We start from the raw sequence: 17120 nt of genomic DNA on the forward strand, positions 1-17120 counted from the left end.
TATTACACTTAGATATTGTTACACATTGACTTACACGATGTAACTCAATGACGATGTAAATGGAACATGCCGTCACCTGTTGTGACGTAAAAGCTGTAACGGAAAGTGAAAATGAAAAGTCAAGCAGAGAGACAGAAGTGTACATTTTGTTGTGTTTATTTGCAACAAAGTCTGTCTGTTCATCCTGGGGCGTCATACAAAGAGGTATCCGTTATATTTATGGCAAAGACAGGAAGTTAAACACATCGGAATACATTTCAAGTGTCAGGAATCTTGGCTCCTCTGTCCACCATTATATTCTTTTGTTTCTTTTTAGGACCCAACGGAGAAACATCGGGCGGTCACTTTAACATGAAAGAAGAATTTTTTTTTTTAAATGCGCGATGACTAATAAATACACCAGCGTGCACATTTCACTTGCTGTCACCGTTAAATAATATTTAATAACTGAATGCAAGATTGTATTGTTCAGAGAGGCTCGCCATTGGCTTTCAGGCTTCCAGGAGGAGCTTCATCTTCGTCTGCACCATAATTGCTTTGGTTCAAGTTTAAAGGCTCGTTTAAGGTTTGGAGAAACATGTGGGCGAGAAAAGGAGACATGAGGGTATCAAGCAAGTGGATGAGAAAAGAAAAGAGAGCAACTGAGGAATTAAGGGAGACAGAAAAAATATGAGAACGATCTTGTGACGCATGATTGAAAAGGAGCGAATGATCCAAAAGAGAGAGAGAGAGAGAGAGAGAGAGAGAGAGAGGAGACAAGTAAAGGATGCTGCAGAAAAAAAAGAGAGAAGAGAGAATGCAGGATGCTTGCTTTAACGAAAACGTTGCAGTGCCCCGTGTGAGGAAGCCTGACAGGCAGCAAGCTGTGACGCTTCTCATTTGTGGATGTCTTTTGAGAATGTCCAAAATCCACGTGCACGAGCGAAACGTGGGCGCAAGCCGTTGGGATTCGGGGTCCTAGGAGGTGGGCGGCCGCAGGGCCCGGCAAGAGTGGCAGCAGGCCTTGCTGTAGTACCAGTGACTGCACAGGTTGACCTTGAGAGCCAGCAGGCAATTGGTGGTGGGCCGGTCTTGGCAGCTTTCATCTGAACATTGACACACGCAAACGCAAACATATTTCAAAACAAATGGTCATGACTCATAGGTCCATACATTATTTTTTATAATAACTACACTAAGCAGTGGTTCTCAAATTAAAATAGGTCTTAATACGGTGCTGCTTTATTAAATTTTAGAACACGATTTAGCAATCAATAAATTCATGATCTCATTTATTTGCTCTCAATTTGAAAAGAAAAACACTCTGTCCCTGTTTGTGACATTGAACGCCATAAAATTTGATTATTAGCCCCTTAAAGTGCCTCCACGTACCCCCATTTGACCAACTCACGAAATATACGCGTGACTAGCTAGCTAACAAACCACCTGAGTGAAGCAAGTTAAGTGACTTAAGTAATAAACTAAGCTTGGCAAATACGTAAGCAGTTCACATATGGACTGCCAGACTTACTAAACTCCTGAATGACTCTGTTACTAAAAAGTAATGTACAAAACTAGCCTTGTAATCCAGCATAATACCTCTGAAAAATAATGGCGCTGCTCTCGGGGACACTCGGGTGCTGCTAGCTAGCGGCTAATTTATGTAAGACGTACAATAAAATTATATATATATATATATATATATATATATATATATATATATATATATATATATATATATATATATATATATATATATATATAAAACAAAGAGCAGTCGACTGACCTGGCGGCTCAGTGGGACATGGCTGGAGACTACACGTCTGCTTGGACACAGGCTTGGTGAGTGGGTCACAGCCTCGCACCAGCTCACGGTCCTGGTAACACTTGACGTCACGCATCCTCACACCCACGCCACATGTCTTGGTGCACTGCTCACACGTTACAAGAATGTTAAAGGCATGTGTGTGCCTTATTTGCATATTGTATACAAAATATACGCCATCCAAATGAACACACTTAAATAAAATGACATGTCAAAGCTATCTTACACATGCTAGACAAATGGTGTTGACATATTTTTCCTATATCACACATTGCAAGCATGTTCCCTGTGAGTGAAGTTTAGTTTCTAATTCGTTTGCTACTTTGTCCGTTATTTTTTAATTTGTTGCTCCTGACTCCTGCCTTTTATTATTAAACCATGTCCTCTCAGTTTCGTATTGCAAACATGACAGCCACATACAGCCATAAAATACAGACATGGCACACACTACACATTAAAAACTTACCTATTACAACACAGCGATATCAAAAGCCATGTCATGTTTCATGAATGTTTTGCAAATGTTAGACATTGCGCACTGGTAAATACGTGTTACAAGTTATACAAGTAATACAGCTTTTACAAGCACATGTTTCCCAAGCCACATACGCCATGTTGTCACCGTTTGATTATAATGGAAGTGATGGAATGCTTGACGTGCATGTGTTTTACATTTGTGTCAAGTGTTTAACCTGCATGTAATGTATGTGAATACTCCGCAACAGGTGATAATAGGTTTTGTGAAGGGATTCATTTGTGTATTGTTGGTTCCATGCATTTAGAACGAGTGAACCAGTGTGGAATGTGTGTTACAACCCGTTGTGTGTGTCAAACCATTACAAACGTTAGAAAATTACATGTTACAGCTACATGTAAAACTTATTACACGCTATACACAGTGCGGGTTGGCTTACCTCGGACCAGGGCGTGGTGTACCACTTGAAGCACGGCCGCTCAAAGCAGGTACTCTCATCTTCAGGCTTCTCGTCAGCACCGCATATCTCCTCGTCATAGACGAGAAATTTGCCGCTGCTGATGCCCACGCACTGGACAATCCTCCGCTTGACACCGCGGCCGCAAGTGGTATTACACTGCAGGTAGTACACATGTGTTACATGTTTCATATATTGCTCGCCTGACACACAGGATACATAGCAGATTTTACAGTTGTGCAATACACATACATCAAATCATAGTCATAGAGGTCACATGTTAACATACATTACCCAGAGGTTACAAACATGTATTACATGCACATTTCAGTTTTCAAATCCGTTACATGTGCTAACGCAGGTTTCAGACAACATAAACATGCAAGTTCTGTCATTTCTCAACAAGGTTTACCTTTTCCCAGTCCTGATTGAGCCAGTGGGCGGGGCAATCCCTTTCTCCACAGGGCTGCACAGCAAGCGGCTTCTCGTCACCGGAGCACTGGTCCTCAGCCACCACCCGGCCCTCGGGGGTCTTGCAGTAGACATGGCGCACCATCCTCCCATGTGGGCAGGGGCCCGAACACTACGGCACAAAATGGCAATAAAACGGAATCTCGAGTGATAGCGTGGTTCTTGGTTAGCGATCATGTGATGCGACTTCCACTCACGGGCCCCCACTCAGACACAGTCCAGTGGCGTTCGCAGGGCGGACCCGTGCAGTTCTTGACGCTGGCCGGTTTGGTCATGGGGTCGCATGGGCGAGTTTCGTCTGAGCAGCGGACATCTCTGGTCACCTGATCTCTTCGGCCACACTTGGCAGAACACTGTTAGCGTAGCAAGACTTGTCTAGTTTAGGGTTGATCTTGTAAATACCATGCCTAAGAATTAGGTAAACATAAATAGTAATCCCTCATATTTTCGCGGAACCCTCCAGCATTAAGTGAAAAACTGTCCCCATCGAGATACAACTTCTGGGCGGAAGTAGATTACAACCCCTGCCCTCACCTATCAATGGTCGCATCGGGAGCCAAGCACATGTTTTGTAGCAAAGCCCGTCTCCCTTATGACACTGACAAATGGCAATAAAAGGAAGAAGGAAGAGCAGGAAGAAGCAGCGCTGTACCGAAACATTGTAAATCTCTTACCTAGATTTCTTTGGTAAAAAAATTGGAATTTCAAGTGTAACTCTGATTGTTATCATGTTTGGTCAGCTAGAGGCTTCACTCTAATTTGACTTATGGGTGCTACTAATATAACCGCAACTCTCCATGAGACTATAGCCAAAGGGATGGGAACGGGAAGGGACAACAGTATAGTTATTGTATAAGGTTTCATGATTTAAGATTTAAGTAAATATGTGTACTGCAGTAGTTCGACTTCCGAGGACTGCCAGTGGCAAGTGCATGTATAATTAACTCGTCTGTCTGCAATGTAGGGAACCTTCACAGCACGTCTCTCCACAATATAAAAAATATACGGTGCATTGTGGGCACGATAGTGGAGGCGCGAAAAAGTGAGCGATCATTGAGTTTCCTGACTAATAGCCAGACAGAGTGAGCTTGTCACATTGTGATGTGCCCACTGGTTACCTCGGAAAGGCATCCCAGAATGTGTTGGACAACTATATGCAACGGATCGCTTTTTAAATATGATTCATAAAACATCATTCCGTCATCTGTCAGTACCGAAAGGCCGTTCACGTCTGGTATTGGTATCTGGCATGTTATCTTACCTTTTCCTCTTTAATTCATCGATTAATCTCTAAAATTGAGAAAAATTGTTGAAGAGACCATGACACATTGAAGAAGGTGTCATACCTCTGTCCACTCAGCTACCTCCCACTGAGGGCCACATGCAGGGCTCTTGCAGGGCCGCCTCTCCATGGGTCTCTCCAGGTCGGCCACGGCGCACAGGTCACTATAGACGGAGCTGTCCAAACCGGGTGAGAGCATCTTCCAGCATCGGACCTGTCGGAACTGGAAGCCCTCGCCGCAGGTCCGCGAGCACTCACTCCAGCTGCTGGCCTCCCACCTACGGAGGACCGCAAGAAGCAACCTAACATTTTTGAGGGTCTATGTAGATTAATCCGCTCAAAAAACAGGGATACTCGGCTTGAGGGTGAATTTTCAAGGTAATCCTAAAATCTATTAGAACCTTACTATAAGCCTCACAATAGTTATAACTATATTGTAATGCCAAGTTCTGGTATAATAACTGGATTAGTCGAGGTATCCATTTTTCTTTCAGCACAGTAGCTTGTTCTGTTGTGATACCAGTCTTAATCAGTACTTTGGTCTGTTGTGTTGTGGGGGTCTGTGAAATAGTTGGGTGTTTTGGAACTGATTTAGTTGATCTTTTAATAGTTACAGACTTGCGCTTTGTTTGTCTCAGTCTTTATTTTTTAGCGCCGCCTCTGGCCGCTGTTAATAGTGCATAGCGTGCTGTCGGTCTACCTAGGTAGAGGCGATTGTAACATCTAGAAAGGACAGACAGTGGGTTATTAATAAAAAATAAATTGTATTTCAACCTGTTTAATATATTTTAAAAAATCTGTCAAAATGTGCTTTGTGTCTACAATTGCTTGCTAACGACGCAATGAAACCAGCAAAGCTAATGCTGGTTTTGACTGAATAATTGGCAGCGACGGAACTTTATCCTGAAGCTGAAAGCACCTTTTGCCAGTAGCATACCTGGGCTGACACTCCCGCCCAATGCAGAAGTCGTGGACTGGTTCTGGTCGGGTCAGCGCATCACAATACATGTCGTGCACCTCTACGCCATCATAGCGTATGCATGTTACGAAGGACCTGGACACACCTGGAAGACATCAGCTGTAATAGCCGAAGGCATATCAAGAAGATACTGGTACAGATTCACTAGAACACAGGGGACTGCAACGGGACGGTACCGATGGAGCAGGTCATACTGCAGGGTTCCTGAGAGGAAAGCTTCCAGCGGTACATGTCGGCCGGACTCAGCTTTAGGTTCTTCTGATAGAGCCTCGAATTCCCCCTGTGAAATGGAAAATGAATGTTTCAATAGCTTGTTCTATTGTAGTAACTGGTTCTTTTGGTCTGTTGTGGTGTTTTGCTTTGTTATAGTAATATGGTGTTAGGTGGTTAGGTTGAAATATCTGGTTCTGTTTTTCTATCTGGTTATTTGAATATTGCTGTTTAGGTTGGTACATGGTTCTATTGCAGTATCCGATTCTGTTTTGTTAAATGGATCTGTACCAGTAATTGGTTGTGCTGGGTTCCCTGGGTTGGTTGTTGTACCTGGTTCTGTTTCAGTGTTCCATCATGTTTCAAAATCTGGGACTGGTGTTCATCATGGCCCTATTCTGATTCTTGGTTCTGTTGGAGCACCTGTTTTTCTTGTGTGCTTGGTTCTTTTGTGTTACTTGTATTTGTTGGATGACTTGCGTTCTGGTGATTAACTTGTGTCACTTGGCTCTGCTCACTGATGCGATGCCTGGTTTTGTTGGTTGTGTTCTATACCTAGTTCCATTGTAGAACCTTGTTTTGGTTGGCTGTGTTGGGTTACCTGTTGCTGTTCTTTATGTTGTGTTCCCTGGTTCTGTCAAATGTGTAGAAGAACCTGGCTCTGTTTGTTGTTTGTATTGCCTAGGTTTGTTGACTGAGTTGTATTGTATCACCTGGTTCTGGTGTAGTTGCTCCTCTGTTGTAGTACCCGATTCTTATTCTGGTTCTGTTTTAAGACCTGGGTTTTTTGCAGCCTATGGTTTCTGTTTGTACTATTGTGCCACCCGGTTCTGTCTTTTGTGTGACTTGACATTGTTGTGTGACCTACTTCTGCAGCTTTACCGAGTTCTGTTGGAGCGGCCCCCAGTGCTGCCTATGTTGTGCTGTGTCTTGTTGTGGGAGAGGTCTGCACCGCTGTCATTGCGTTTGCGTCCGAGCGTGAACTGCAAGGTTCGGTTCAGTCCAAGCGGTTCATCGGCCTCTGGGTCTGCCTCGGCAGAAAACAAGCCATCTTCTTCTGCCTCCAGCAGCTGATTGGTGGAAATGTTAAGGAGCAGCTCATCTGGGCCCATGCGTCCTTCAAGAAGAACCCTCCAGATGAGGTTTGGGGCATCAGCCTCAGGGTCCAGAGGCACATTGGCGGGGATCGGGTTAGCGGTGCTGCCCAGGTGGCTGCTGTTGCCCTCTAGTGGACCAGAATGGAAAGTGTTAAACCATAAGAACTTGCCTATGTGTCAAGTGTTGTGTGTGTCTGTTTTGTCGCAGCAAAGTTAACTACATCCCACCCAAAAAAAAGGCTAGGATAACCCTAACCCTAACCCTCTACTGAGAATACTAGGACTTAGTAGGGTAGCTTGACAGTCAAAAGACAGTGAAAATAAAAAAGAAAAGGCTGGGTTTCAGGAGAACATGCAAAATGTGTGGGGAATTCCCACAAGAAGCTGCCCCGCCCCCGCAGCAACCCTCCTGGTGTGGCAGTGTGGTATAATGGCCCTTGTGTGAATTTTTCATCTGCTGCTGATACTTTTTGTGTGTGCACGATATCAATAATGCAACGCTGTATGAGGACCATCCTCATGTGCGCGTGCACACACACACATACGTGCATTTAGTGCATTAAAAATGATACACATAACAGCTCCAAGGACACTAAAAATACACAAACTTACATGCGAAGGACACACAAAAGTGGCATACACAAAGCGCGCATGTGTGCGTGTGTGTTTGAATACCTGTGTAATGTGTGCCTGTGTCACAGTGTATGTGTGCAGTCTCCTCGTAGACTTCGTTGGTCTCCTGCTGCGCACTGCCCTTGTTACGCCCTCCGGTGGGCATCTGATGGTAGCGACTGGCGTTGAGTGCTGGCAGGGAGCCGACCTCCAACGAGCTATCGGCACCTGTGTAGATGGGCGGCGGCGGCACAGGCGGGAGGGAGTCTCTCAGGACCGTGTACTCATATGTGATGTACGGCGTGCGGCCGTTCTGATTCCACACCTGAAAGGAAATATGAATCCTTGAAACCTCAATCCGGTTTAAACCTTTATTTTAAACCCTAATCCAGGATTGAAACTTAATCCTTGGTTTGAAATCTTAATTTGAAATGGTTTAAACCTAAAATTTGAAAGTTTGAAGGGAAACTAAAATCATTAAGCAACAAACCAATCATAGCTGAGTTTTCAAACATTACTTGACCACACTCAGAAAAGAGGTGATCCGTAATTGATCGTCACGCAGGGCTCATAAAACAACCAATCACAGTTCAGTTTGCAATCATCACATGACTAAATCCAGAAGACAGGTGAGCTATAATTGGTCGTCACCTGAGTCTTGAGCAGCATGTGATGTCATTTTAGCTATGGAAAATAATCTTTTTAAAGGTATTAAATGTATATGAAAATCAATTTCGATATCAAATTAGTTATAGGCCAAATTTACTGAAAATGGCTAAAATAAATGTAGTACCCGTTAAACTGAAGTTTCAAACCTGGCATTGAAAATCTGATCCTGGCTTCTAAGGCCCATTTTTTAATTGCCAGCCTAATTCTTTATTTGAAGTCCTTACTCAGGTTTGAAATACAAACTTTGTTTGGTGACGACTTAGCAAAACCTAAAATTCTACTTCTCATTTGAAACTCTAATACCTAACATGTTGATTTAGGTACCAGAATGTTGACCGGCTGATCCAAGGGCCCTTTAGCAACGATGTATTCAATGCCCGTTTCGTAGATGTCCATGGGGCGGCGGTACTTAAAGATGGTGCCTGCCACGTGGAAGTTTTGCGGGCTGTCCACTTTGTAAGCGCCATTAAAGAAGAAGTTCCCCGCCTGGTCGGTCACAGCTGCGAGGAGGAAGCGGCGTTGACTTTTGCTCCTTTTCTCACAAGAGGAACTTATGGCCGATCACTGACCGAGAACATCAGCTGACTTTTTCCTCTCTATGACCTGGATGTCCCATGATCCTTCAGGGATTTGCGTGATGAAGGCGTAGCCTGCAAATGAGGAGGAGCGACAGTGAAAGTGGCAAGACAGTGGCCGCCATAGCAACCGGGCGGCAGTGTCGCCGTGTGACACTCACCGAGTGTGGTGGCCCCGCGACGGAAGTTTCCGGTCACCCTGCTGCAGCTGCTGCCGTCGCCCTGGCAGACTCCGCACTTGTCCAATGTGTTGGATGAGAAGAGAACTCCATCACAGCCGATTGGCTGGAAGACATCAAAGAAAACTGATGCAGTCAGCATTTTTAACATGGAAAAATTACATATAAGTCCGAATATACTACAGTATTCCTTTATCCTGACTTGACACCCTAACCTTGGCATGAAACCCTACCGTGAAATCGCGGCCGAGCGTGGACTCACCTCACACTTACCGTCCACGCAGACACCGCGGTAGCTGCTGTATTTGCAGGATGTGCCGTCGCGCGCCGCCACCATCAGCTGACGCTGGCCATCGGCGGTAGTGCAGTGGAGGTCACACGGGTTGCTGGAGATATGCACGTAGTCGTCTACAAAGAGTGAAAGCGCTAACCTCAATGCTAATGCCAAATCTTCCATCAGCACGAACGTCATTGCTAATGTTAACGTCAACTCTAACATCTATGCTAACGTCACGCTAACATCAGCAATATCATCTGCGCTAACAGACACATTCAGACCCAGACACTAATGCAGGCTTGAAAGTGCAAGGCCCAAAATATGCTATATTTTTCATTTCATTCATTCATTTAATATACAAGAGGCTTACTTTAAATTATTGCTTCTCAACTATATTTTGCTAAGCCCCCCCCAGGAAAAAGCAATACTCTCGCGCCCACTCCACTTTATGCACTGACTATGAATAAGATTCTCTATAAATATTGTATAAGTATTCCTAAATCTGTATGCTTTTTAACATTAACAAATGAAAATAAGCAATATAAATCAACTTTCAACAACTTATTTTTTACAGTGTTTACATGGGTTACCACTTAGTCTAAAACAGAAAAAAAAAAAAAAAACAAGCGCATCATAGTGCCTGAAAAAAAAAGAAGAAAATTGCTAAAAAGAAAAATGTGAGGTACCTGGATAGAGAGGTTTCCACTGGTAGCTGTGGCCACTGTAGAGCTGCGAGTTGAAGGACCAGCACTGCTCCTCCCGGAAGCTTCGACCACTGGCTGGACATTCCTGTCCGGCACAAACAACAACAACACACTTGACATTCTGTGCGTGCGTGAGTGTGTGTACGCACGTTACTGACTTGTGTGTTGCACAGGTGGTATCTCTTGGAGGTTCCCGAGCACGTCATGTTGTCCTTGAACGCAGCAACTTTCTTTCTTTGGACAGAAAAGACACAGGTGAACAACAGTGACGAGAAAGCTCAGGTGTTGCCTTCATGGACGGTTGGACACGATATTCTGTGCTGTAGTGACCTCTGTTTGAGGCAGTGTCTCTCCTGTGACTTAACGCCTCCTCCGCAAGTACGTGTGCACGCCGTCCACTTGGCCCACTCGCCCCACCAGAATGCCGTCACCTGGAGTTCCTCCAGGCTGTTGGAGGCCACGCTGCCTTCCTCCTGCCAACATAATCAAATAGAAACACTAACAGAGGTATGGATCCAAAAGGTGTGATAAGGGTAGCAAGATGACAGATTGGTTAGCATGTCCGCTTTACAGTGCAAAGGTAGCGGGGTCAATTCCCGCCCTCCTGTGTGGAGTTTGCATGTGCTCTCCATGCCCGTAACCTTCATGAGGACAAGCTACTAATAAAATGGATGAATGGACAAAGTTATGACAAAAATGCTAGTTAAGTTAGGTGCTTTGGGTATATAGGTCCATGAACCTTTGGAGCTTTCAACATAACCCTGAGTGAAAAAACAACTGCAAGAACAATCAACAATTGAAGGACTATGATGTGTTAGGACCATGGGAACAGCTGTCTAAATTTAGGTCTTAGGGTAATTTACCAAAGCCAAAAGTAAACCCTGTTGCTTGAGTGAGCATTTCAGCCAATCAGACGTCAGTGAAAGCCTTTTGTTGTGAACATCCCTGAAAGTGCTGACGCTGCACTTTCCAAACATTCCCTGTGTGCAGCGGCAATCAAACCAAAGCTGGAATGTGAGAAGAGTGGGGGGGGGGACACCCTGTGAGATTGGTATAGGGAGGTGTCACCCAATTGGTGTTCACGTTGAAGGAGGAACAAAAGAAAGTACAAGAAGAGCAAAACAAACATAAAATGAACATCCAAAAGAAGACAGACTCATATGTGTGTCTTGTGCAGATGTTTGACCTGCAGAGGAGCGGTGGCCATGGTGGCGAGGCGTCCTACAGACATCAGCATCAGGACGGCCAGCAGGACCACGCCCGTCTCACCAAATGTCTCCCAAGAGCGCACACGCATCCTGGTGGACAAGATGCAAAGAGCAGTTAGCATTGAGGCAACATAAATTGGTGTTGTCGTAGAATTTATAGTTTTAGCATGAAAGCAATGAAAGCTAATTTTGTTAGCATAATGGCAGCATCAGGCAACACAAGCAACTATTTTAGCTAGCTTGACAGCAAGACGGGAACATGAGCTAACGTCATTGACACATGTTAGATGCTGAGGCGAGGCCAACTGCATTCTAAAGCATGCAAACACACGTTAAGTTGATGGTACTTCTCATGAATTAATGAATGATTGACAGCCAACAACAAGCTGATGTATAGCTCGTTGGCTCACGACACAACGAAAGTGAAAGTAAATTCTGCTTCTTTGCACTTGGCAACAAACAGAGCCAAAGCAAAACCATTTTATGGGTGGATTAATTCATTTTTGCATACATTAAATTAAGTGATTTCAATTTTTATATGATGCATAATTAATTCAATTTTATACCTTTCAATGTGTGTATTAAACAAGTTCTACAAATCCTATAAAAAGATTCTTATGTGCAACAAGTGAATTGTTTTTTTTTCATTGTGTGTATTAAATCCATTAGCATAACAAAACATCAAGCTATTGTTGTTAACATGACAGCAACACAAGCTAAAGATCTCAGCCGGAAACATGTGCAAAATTTTGGCACTGAGCGTAGAAATGAAGCTAACATGAGGCGAATGACATTCTAATGCAAACACACCGCATAATGATCGATGGGACTGCTTAACAGTTTATAATGATAATGTTTGACAAGCTAACCTGCTTATAGCAAGTGGATGTTCAAGCAAACAACACAACGAAAGTGAAAGTGATTTCTGCTTCGGTTTGCATCTGGGCAAAAAAACTGAGCCAAGTGGAAGCATATTACAGGTGGATTCGTTCATTTTTAAACATCAAATTGAGTGAATTATTTCACTTTTCACCAAATATTTAAATCATTTCAACACTTCCAATAAGTACATTAAAAAAACTTCCAAAATTCCTATAAAAGGATCAATGAATTATTACATGAGATATGTAAATAGCTTCTTTTTTGATTAAATCAATTAGTATAACAAAAAACAGGCTAACGTTGCTAGCATGGCGGGAACATAAGCTAACATGATGTCAGCATGAGCTAATGTTTTTGTTAGCGTGACGTCAATGTAAGCTTATGTTTTCGTTTGTCGAACGTCAATACGAGCTCACGTTATTGTTAACATGACAGCTTTACGCCTTTCTTCATCTATATATACACATACTTGCGTGAACACACAGCCACACAAATACACACACGCGCAAACACACACACACACACAAGGTCTGTCTGACACAAACGCTTTCACGTGCACGAACACACACATACAAAGACTAAAATAAACTGTCTTGACGGCCCCCAGGGGCCCCTAGATGTCTTGTTTTTGTAACATTGGCACACACACAAGCACACACACACACACACACACACACACACACATACTAATCCTCAGCTGCATCCACACAAGCGTGAGCAATTTGCGACAGCTAACATGTCACCTGGACCTGGATGTCCACCAATGTCACAGAAATAAATCTTACCAATGCAAACTAATATTAGTGTCATGGCAACACAAGTCATTATTTGCATGACGGCAACATGGGCTAAAGCAGTGCTTCTCAGTTTTATTTTGCAAAGCCTCCCCAGGAAAGAGAAATTATTTTGCGAACCGCCAATTGTCATGCCAACAATAAATAAATAATAAATAATTTCAACAATTTGTAACTGCATTTTTAACAGCATTTATACAGGTTAAAAGCAGCAGAAAAAAATAAAAAAAAACAATTGCATCAAAGCCCGCCCCACTATTTGAGAAGGACGAGGCTAAAATGCATATGTTTGAAACATACTTTATGCTAACATTAGTAATAACAACACAAGCTAATCTTTTTGTTAGTGTGATTCTATCATGAGCAGAATTTGTTCTAATGAGCTAATATTTTTGTTAGCACGTCGCTCATAATCTCTCTAAGGACGTGTGGAAGAACTTACAAATCCTATGATACATAGAGTTAGAAAGAGCCTCAAAATCTTTTGGCAGAACTTCAAAATGATGTCAAAGTGTTGAATGCTATAAAACTACTTCTGATGGACCCTACAAGAGAAACCACAAAAGAACCTCTAAAACCTATGGACCTTCTAATAGAACCAACAATAGAACATCCAAGAGAACTTTGAACATAACCTGTAAGAGCTGAATAGTAGATATATATTCTTTGGAACAACACATGAGCGAACCCGTAATAAATAGAAACATTTTCAGTTGGACTAAACCTCTGGTGGAACCTATTGAATGACTTCTGGTAAAACCTCTAATGTACTAGTACCTATGAAAGTATTGCTATAAACCTGATGGTGCACCTACACCACAATATCCAAAATAACCTCGCATAACCTTTGGACTGTAAAGTGACTTATTTTATTATCAAATTATTAAACAAACAATTATTAATTGTTAATAATTATTAATTAACATCTGATTGCATTGAGACAAACCTTTTGAGGGATCTCTACAATCGATGGAACCACTAATATAACTTGCATCGTCTCTGGTGTTATTCCGTGTTCAGCCTAATGTAGATTTTGAGATGGGCCCTATGACACAACCCATTGAAAAACTGATCAAAAACTCTTGTGGAAATTCTAAATAAAGCTTAGGAGTAAAACTGAATAGACCCTATGGAAACTAGGCAACATGACTGATTAAAGAAAAACTTACATACAACTTCCAGCAGAACCTTTAAAATGTGTCAAATGCGACAGCGCAGTGAAACAATAAGTTACCTGTGGCAGAGGTTTTGTTTTACTACGGGAAAAACCAAAAATTACAAGACCTTATGCTAGATCATGCTATAAAACCTGATTGCACAACTTCTGATTAAGCTGTTGGAGAACCAATGAAAGAACCTCAAATAAAATGTCTGGTGCAAACTCTAACATAACTTGAGACAACCTGTGGTAGAACCGCTAATAAATAAAACAGGAATGCTAATTCCCTGCACATAAAACGCACACACAAAGTACAATTGTGTGGGTTTGTTTGGTCTGGTGCGACACACGCCTGTACACACTCACACGCACCCAAACACGCACTCTCGTGGCTCTAGTGTGCCTCCAAATACACACACACAAACACACACTGCAGATTACACAATCTGACACACACTCACCTCCCTTGCTGCAGTCCAAGGGCGTCTGACTTTGTGTTGAGGATGCCACTCAGCGTGCGTGTGTATGTTGTGTGTGTGCATGTGTGTATGTGCGTCTGCAATGTTGTGTTGTGCGTGGCTGACGCCGAGTGAGGAGACGCGAGCAGGGGAGCAAGAAAGCGTGGAAGGGAGGGAGGGAGGGAGGGAAGAGGGAGGTAAGGTGTGCGTTCCCTGCATCCCTCTTCCTCCTCCTCTTCGTCCTGAGTCAGCAGGCTGTTCGGATTTTTTTTTTTTTTTTTTTTTTTTTTTTGGGGGGGGGACTGGAACTTCTAAACGGGACCTGAAGTCTGCGGCTGGCCGTGCATGTGCACTTCACACCTCGCCGCTTCCTCCCTCGGCGAGTCCCAGACTTCCCACAATGCTCCTCTGCGCCCCCGGCCCAGACGGAGCTGAAACGGGCCGACGGCCAAGAACAACAAAAACGTGAGTGGACGCCGCCTGGCTCTTTTAAAGGCCAGATATGGCATTTACGCACCACACTTACAGTGTGCTAGGGGGCGGCCTTTCATACTGGGAACATTCACCAAACAGGAGCTTCTTGTCACTCAGACATCCCTCCAAAAAAAGGAAAACCTCAGGTTGAACTTATAAAATATTTTATTTTTTTCTTTGTAAGCGATGTTTAGAGGTTCTACTATAGAATCGAATCTAATATCACTGTCTTGTAGAACCTTGAACATGCCCTACAAAAGAATATCTGTTAGAATAAAAAAAAAAAACAAATATATATATATATATATATATATATATATATATATATATATATATATATATATATATATATATATATATATATATATATATATATATATATATATATATATATATTATTTATTATATTAATTATATAAAAATTATAAATTATAATGGATTTTATGGAAGAATTCTTGAATGTACCTCAAATAAAATCTGTGAGAATCTCTAGTAGACACTGCAATAAAACTTTGGGGAAAATCTCTTTTTATAAAAATCCTGGGTGGGACTGCTAAGAAAACTGATGATAAAATCCAAAATAAAAGCCCTGGTAACACTTCTAGTGGAACATTTGATGCTAAACCTCACATTACAGCCCAAGAATTAATAATGTTATACTTATACCCAATAAAAATCTATGAAAATCCCTTCAATAAAACCTGGGGGCTCCGCTTTGAATCTGCTACAAAACCACAGGCAGAACTTACAGTTTAAAGTATACACAGAATATTTAACCAGAATCATTATCGTCATTGCTTTAGAGCTTGCTTATGGGCTGATTATTTGAATCAGGTGTGTGGACGGACGGAAATATCAAAAACATGCATGATGGTGACCCACGAGTTGCTCACCCCTGCTCAAATAGAACCTATTAAAACACTCGCCAATAAAATACCAGGTGGAACCTGGAACAAAACCAAATTATAATACAAATGTTAATGGATGAACACATTAGATTACCTTTTTAAGTACCACTGAATAACCCCTTAGTATTTTAATTATTTTTTCATATTTTCACATCGTTCTCGCAGTATTTTAGTAGTATTCTTGTATTCTAGTATTCTTTTAAGTTTATTGCACACTCCTGGTGGTGTGATAACTCAATGATTGTGCCATGATATGTTTTCTGGCTGAAATTTCAGCTCCCAACAGTCTTCTTTCAATGCTTTCCTTTTGATGTGAAATTTCTTTTATGTAGCGATCAAAGGATTGGACAAAATAGCACACAAGGGTTAAATATTCAAGGTAAAGGTTCATAGAACCATCATAGAACTTCTGACAGAATATGCGGGGAAATTTGTGAATGAAGTTGTGATCTAACTTCAAATAGAATTTATGGTAGAACATATGAAAGTCCAGTGAACTCTAATACCATATCTGGTGAAATCTAGAAAAGAACTAATTGCGGAACCTGCTTCAAAACATCTGGTAGAACTTGTAATGAAACTCAAGAAAACGATATATGAAAGAAAGTCAATGCTACACACTCTTTGGCGGTAATATGACGTGACCTCACGGAATAACGGCCCTCGCGTGTGTTGCCCCAAGAGTAGTTGAAAGCAAGCTGTTCTTTCACCTCAAAAACTTTGGAGAATATTAAAAAAAAAAAAAAAAAAGCATTCACATGAGTAGAGAGTGTGAAAATTGTTTCATTTCCAGGTGCATTTCAACTCTTCAGATTGATGGCGGTGGTCTTCAGACCACCGTGTCTGCCCACCATGTCGTCTTCCTTCCATCATGGCGTCTTCCTCTCCTGTTACTCGTCTACTCATTCACCCCCACCACCGTTTCCTTCTCTTTTTTCCTGCTGTTATTCCTCCCTGCTCCCTTCGTGCTCTTCTGTCTGCGTCGCTGTTTCCACAGCTGCTTCTGTTGCTCTGCATGCCTCACCGAGCCTTGTCATGCATCTGAATGCTCCCGAATGTCCTTAAAAACCCAGTCTGTGCCCATGCGCCAATAAAAGGCCACTTACATGTCATCTTGTGCCATCGCTAGAATGCAACTAGAATGTTGTCATCCTAACATGCCACTAGAACACAATTCCATGTGGCAGAACGCTACTAACATGTCAACAGAATACCACTAAATTGCTACCAGGATGCCACGAACGTTCCACTAGAATTCCAGTAATAGTCTTCCGGAAAGCTATTAGAAAGCTACCATCATGTCCCTGGTATGCCACAAGAATAAGACATTGCCAGCATGACATCACCAGATTGATACTAACATACCACTAAGATGGTACCAGAGTTCCAGAATCATGTTACCAAGTTGCCACTAGTATAGCACGAGGATCCCACTAAAATACCACC

The 17120-nt window shown here is 42.4% G+C and overlaps 1 protein-coding gene across 1 annotated transcript; it reads right to left on the reverse strand.

The window, feature by feature from the left end:
* Positions 1–140: 140 nt before the first annotated feature.
* Positions 141–14452, reverse strand: adamtsl2 (ADAMTS like 2). The gene is made up of 19 exons (XM_088418849.1): positions 14296–14452; positions 10978–11089; positions 10122–10264; positions 9950–10025; positions 9774–9876; positions 9073–9218; positions 8793–8916; positions 8626–8706; positions 8381–8556; positions 7451–7712; positions 6561–6903; positions 5645–5748; positions 5427–5553; positions 4554–4767; positions 3405–3560; positions 3149–3319; positions 2719–2895; positions 1766–1910; positions 141–1085 (listed from the first exon to the last, which is right to left on the reverse strand). The coding sequence occupies exons 2-19, from the start codon at positions 11086–11088 to the stop codon at positions 958–960; spliced, it is 2787 nt and encodes a 928-aa protein (XP_088274975.1). The 5' UTR covers position 11089; positions 14296–14452; the 3' UTR covers positions 141–957.
* Between the last annotated feature and the right edge of the window lie 2668 nt (positions 14453–17120).

This window comes from Hippichthys cyanospilos, chromosome 1 (assembly GCF_059441005.1).
Source record: "Hippichthys cyanospilos isolate Australia breed blue-spotted pipefish chromosome 1, RoL_Hcya_1.0, whole genome shotgun sequence".
Lineage (NCBI taxonomy): Eukaryota > Metazoa > Chordata > Actinopteri > Syngnathiformes > Syngnathidae > Hippichthys > Hippichthys cyanospilos.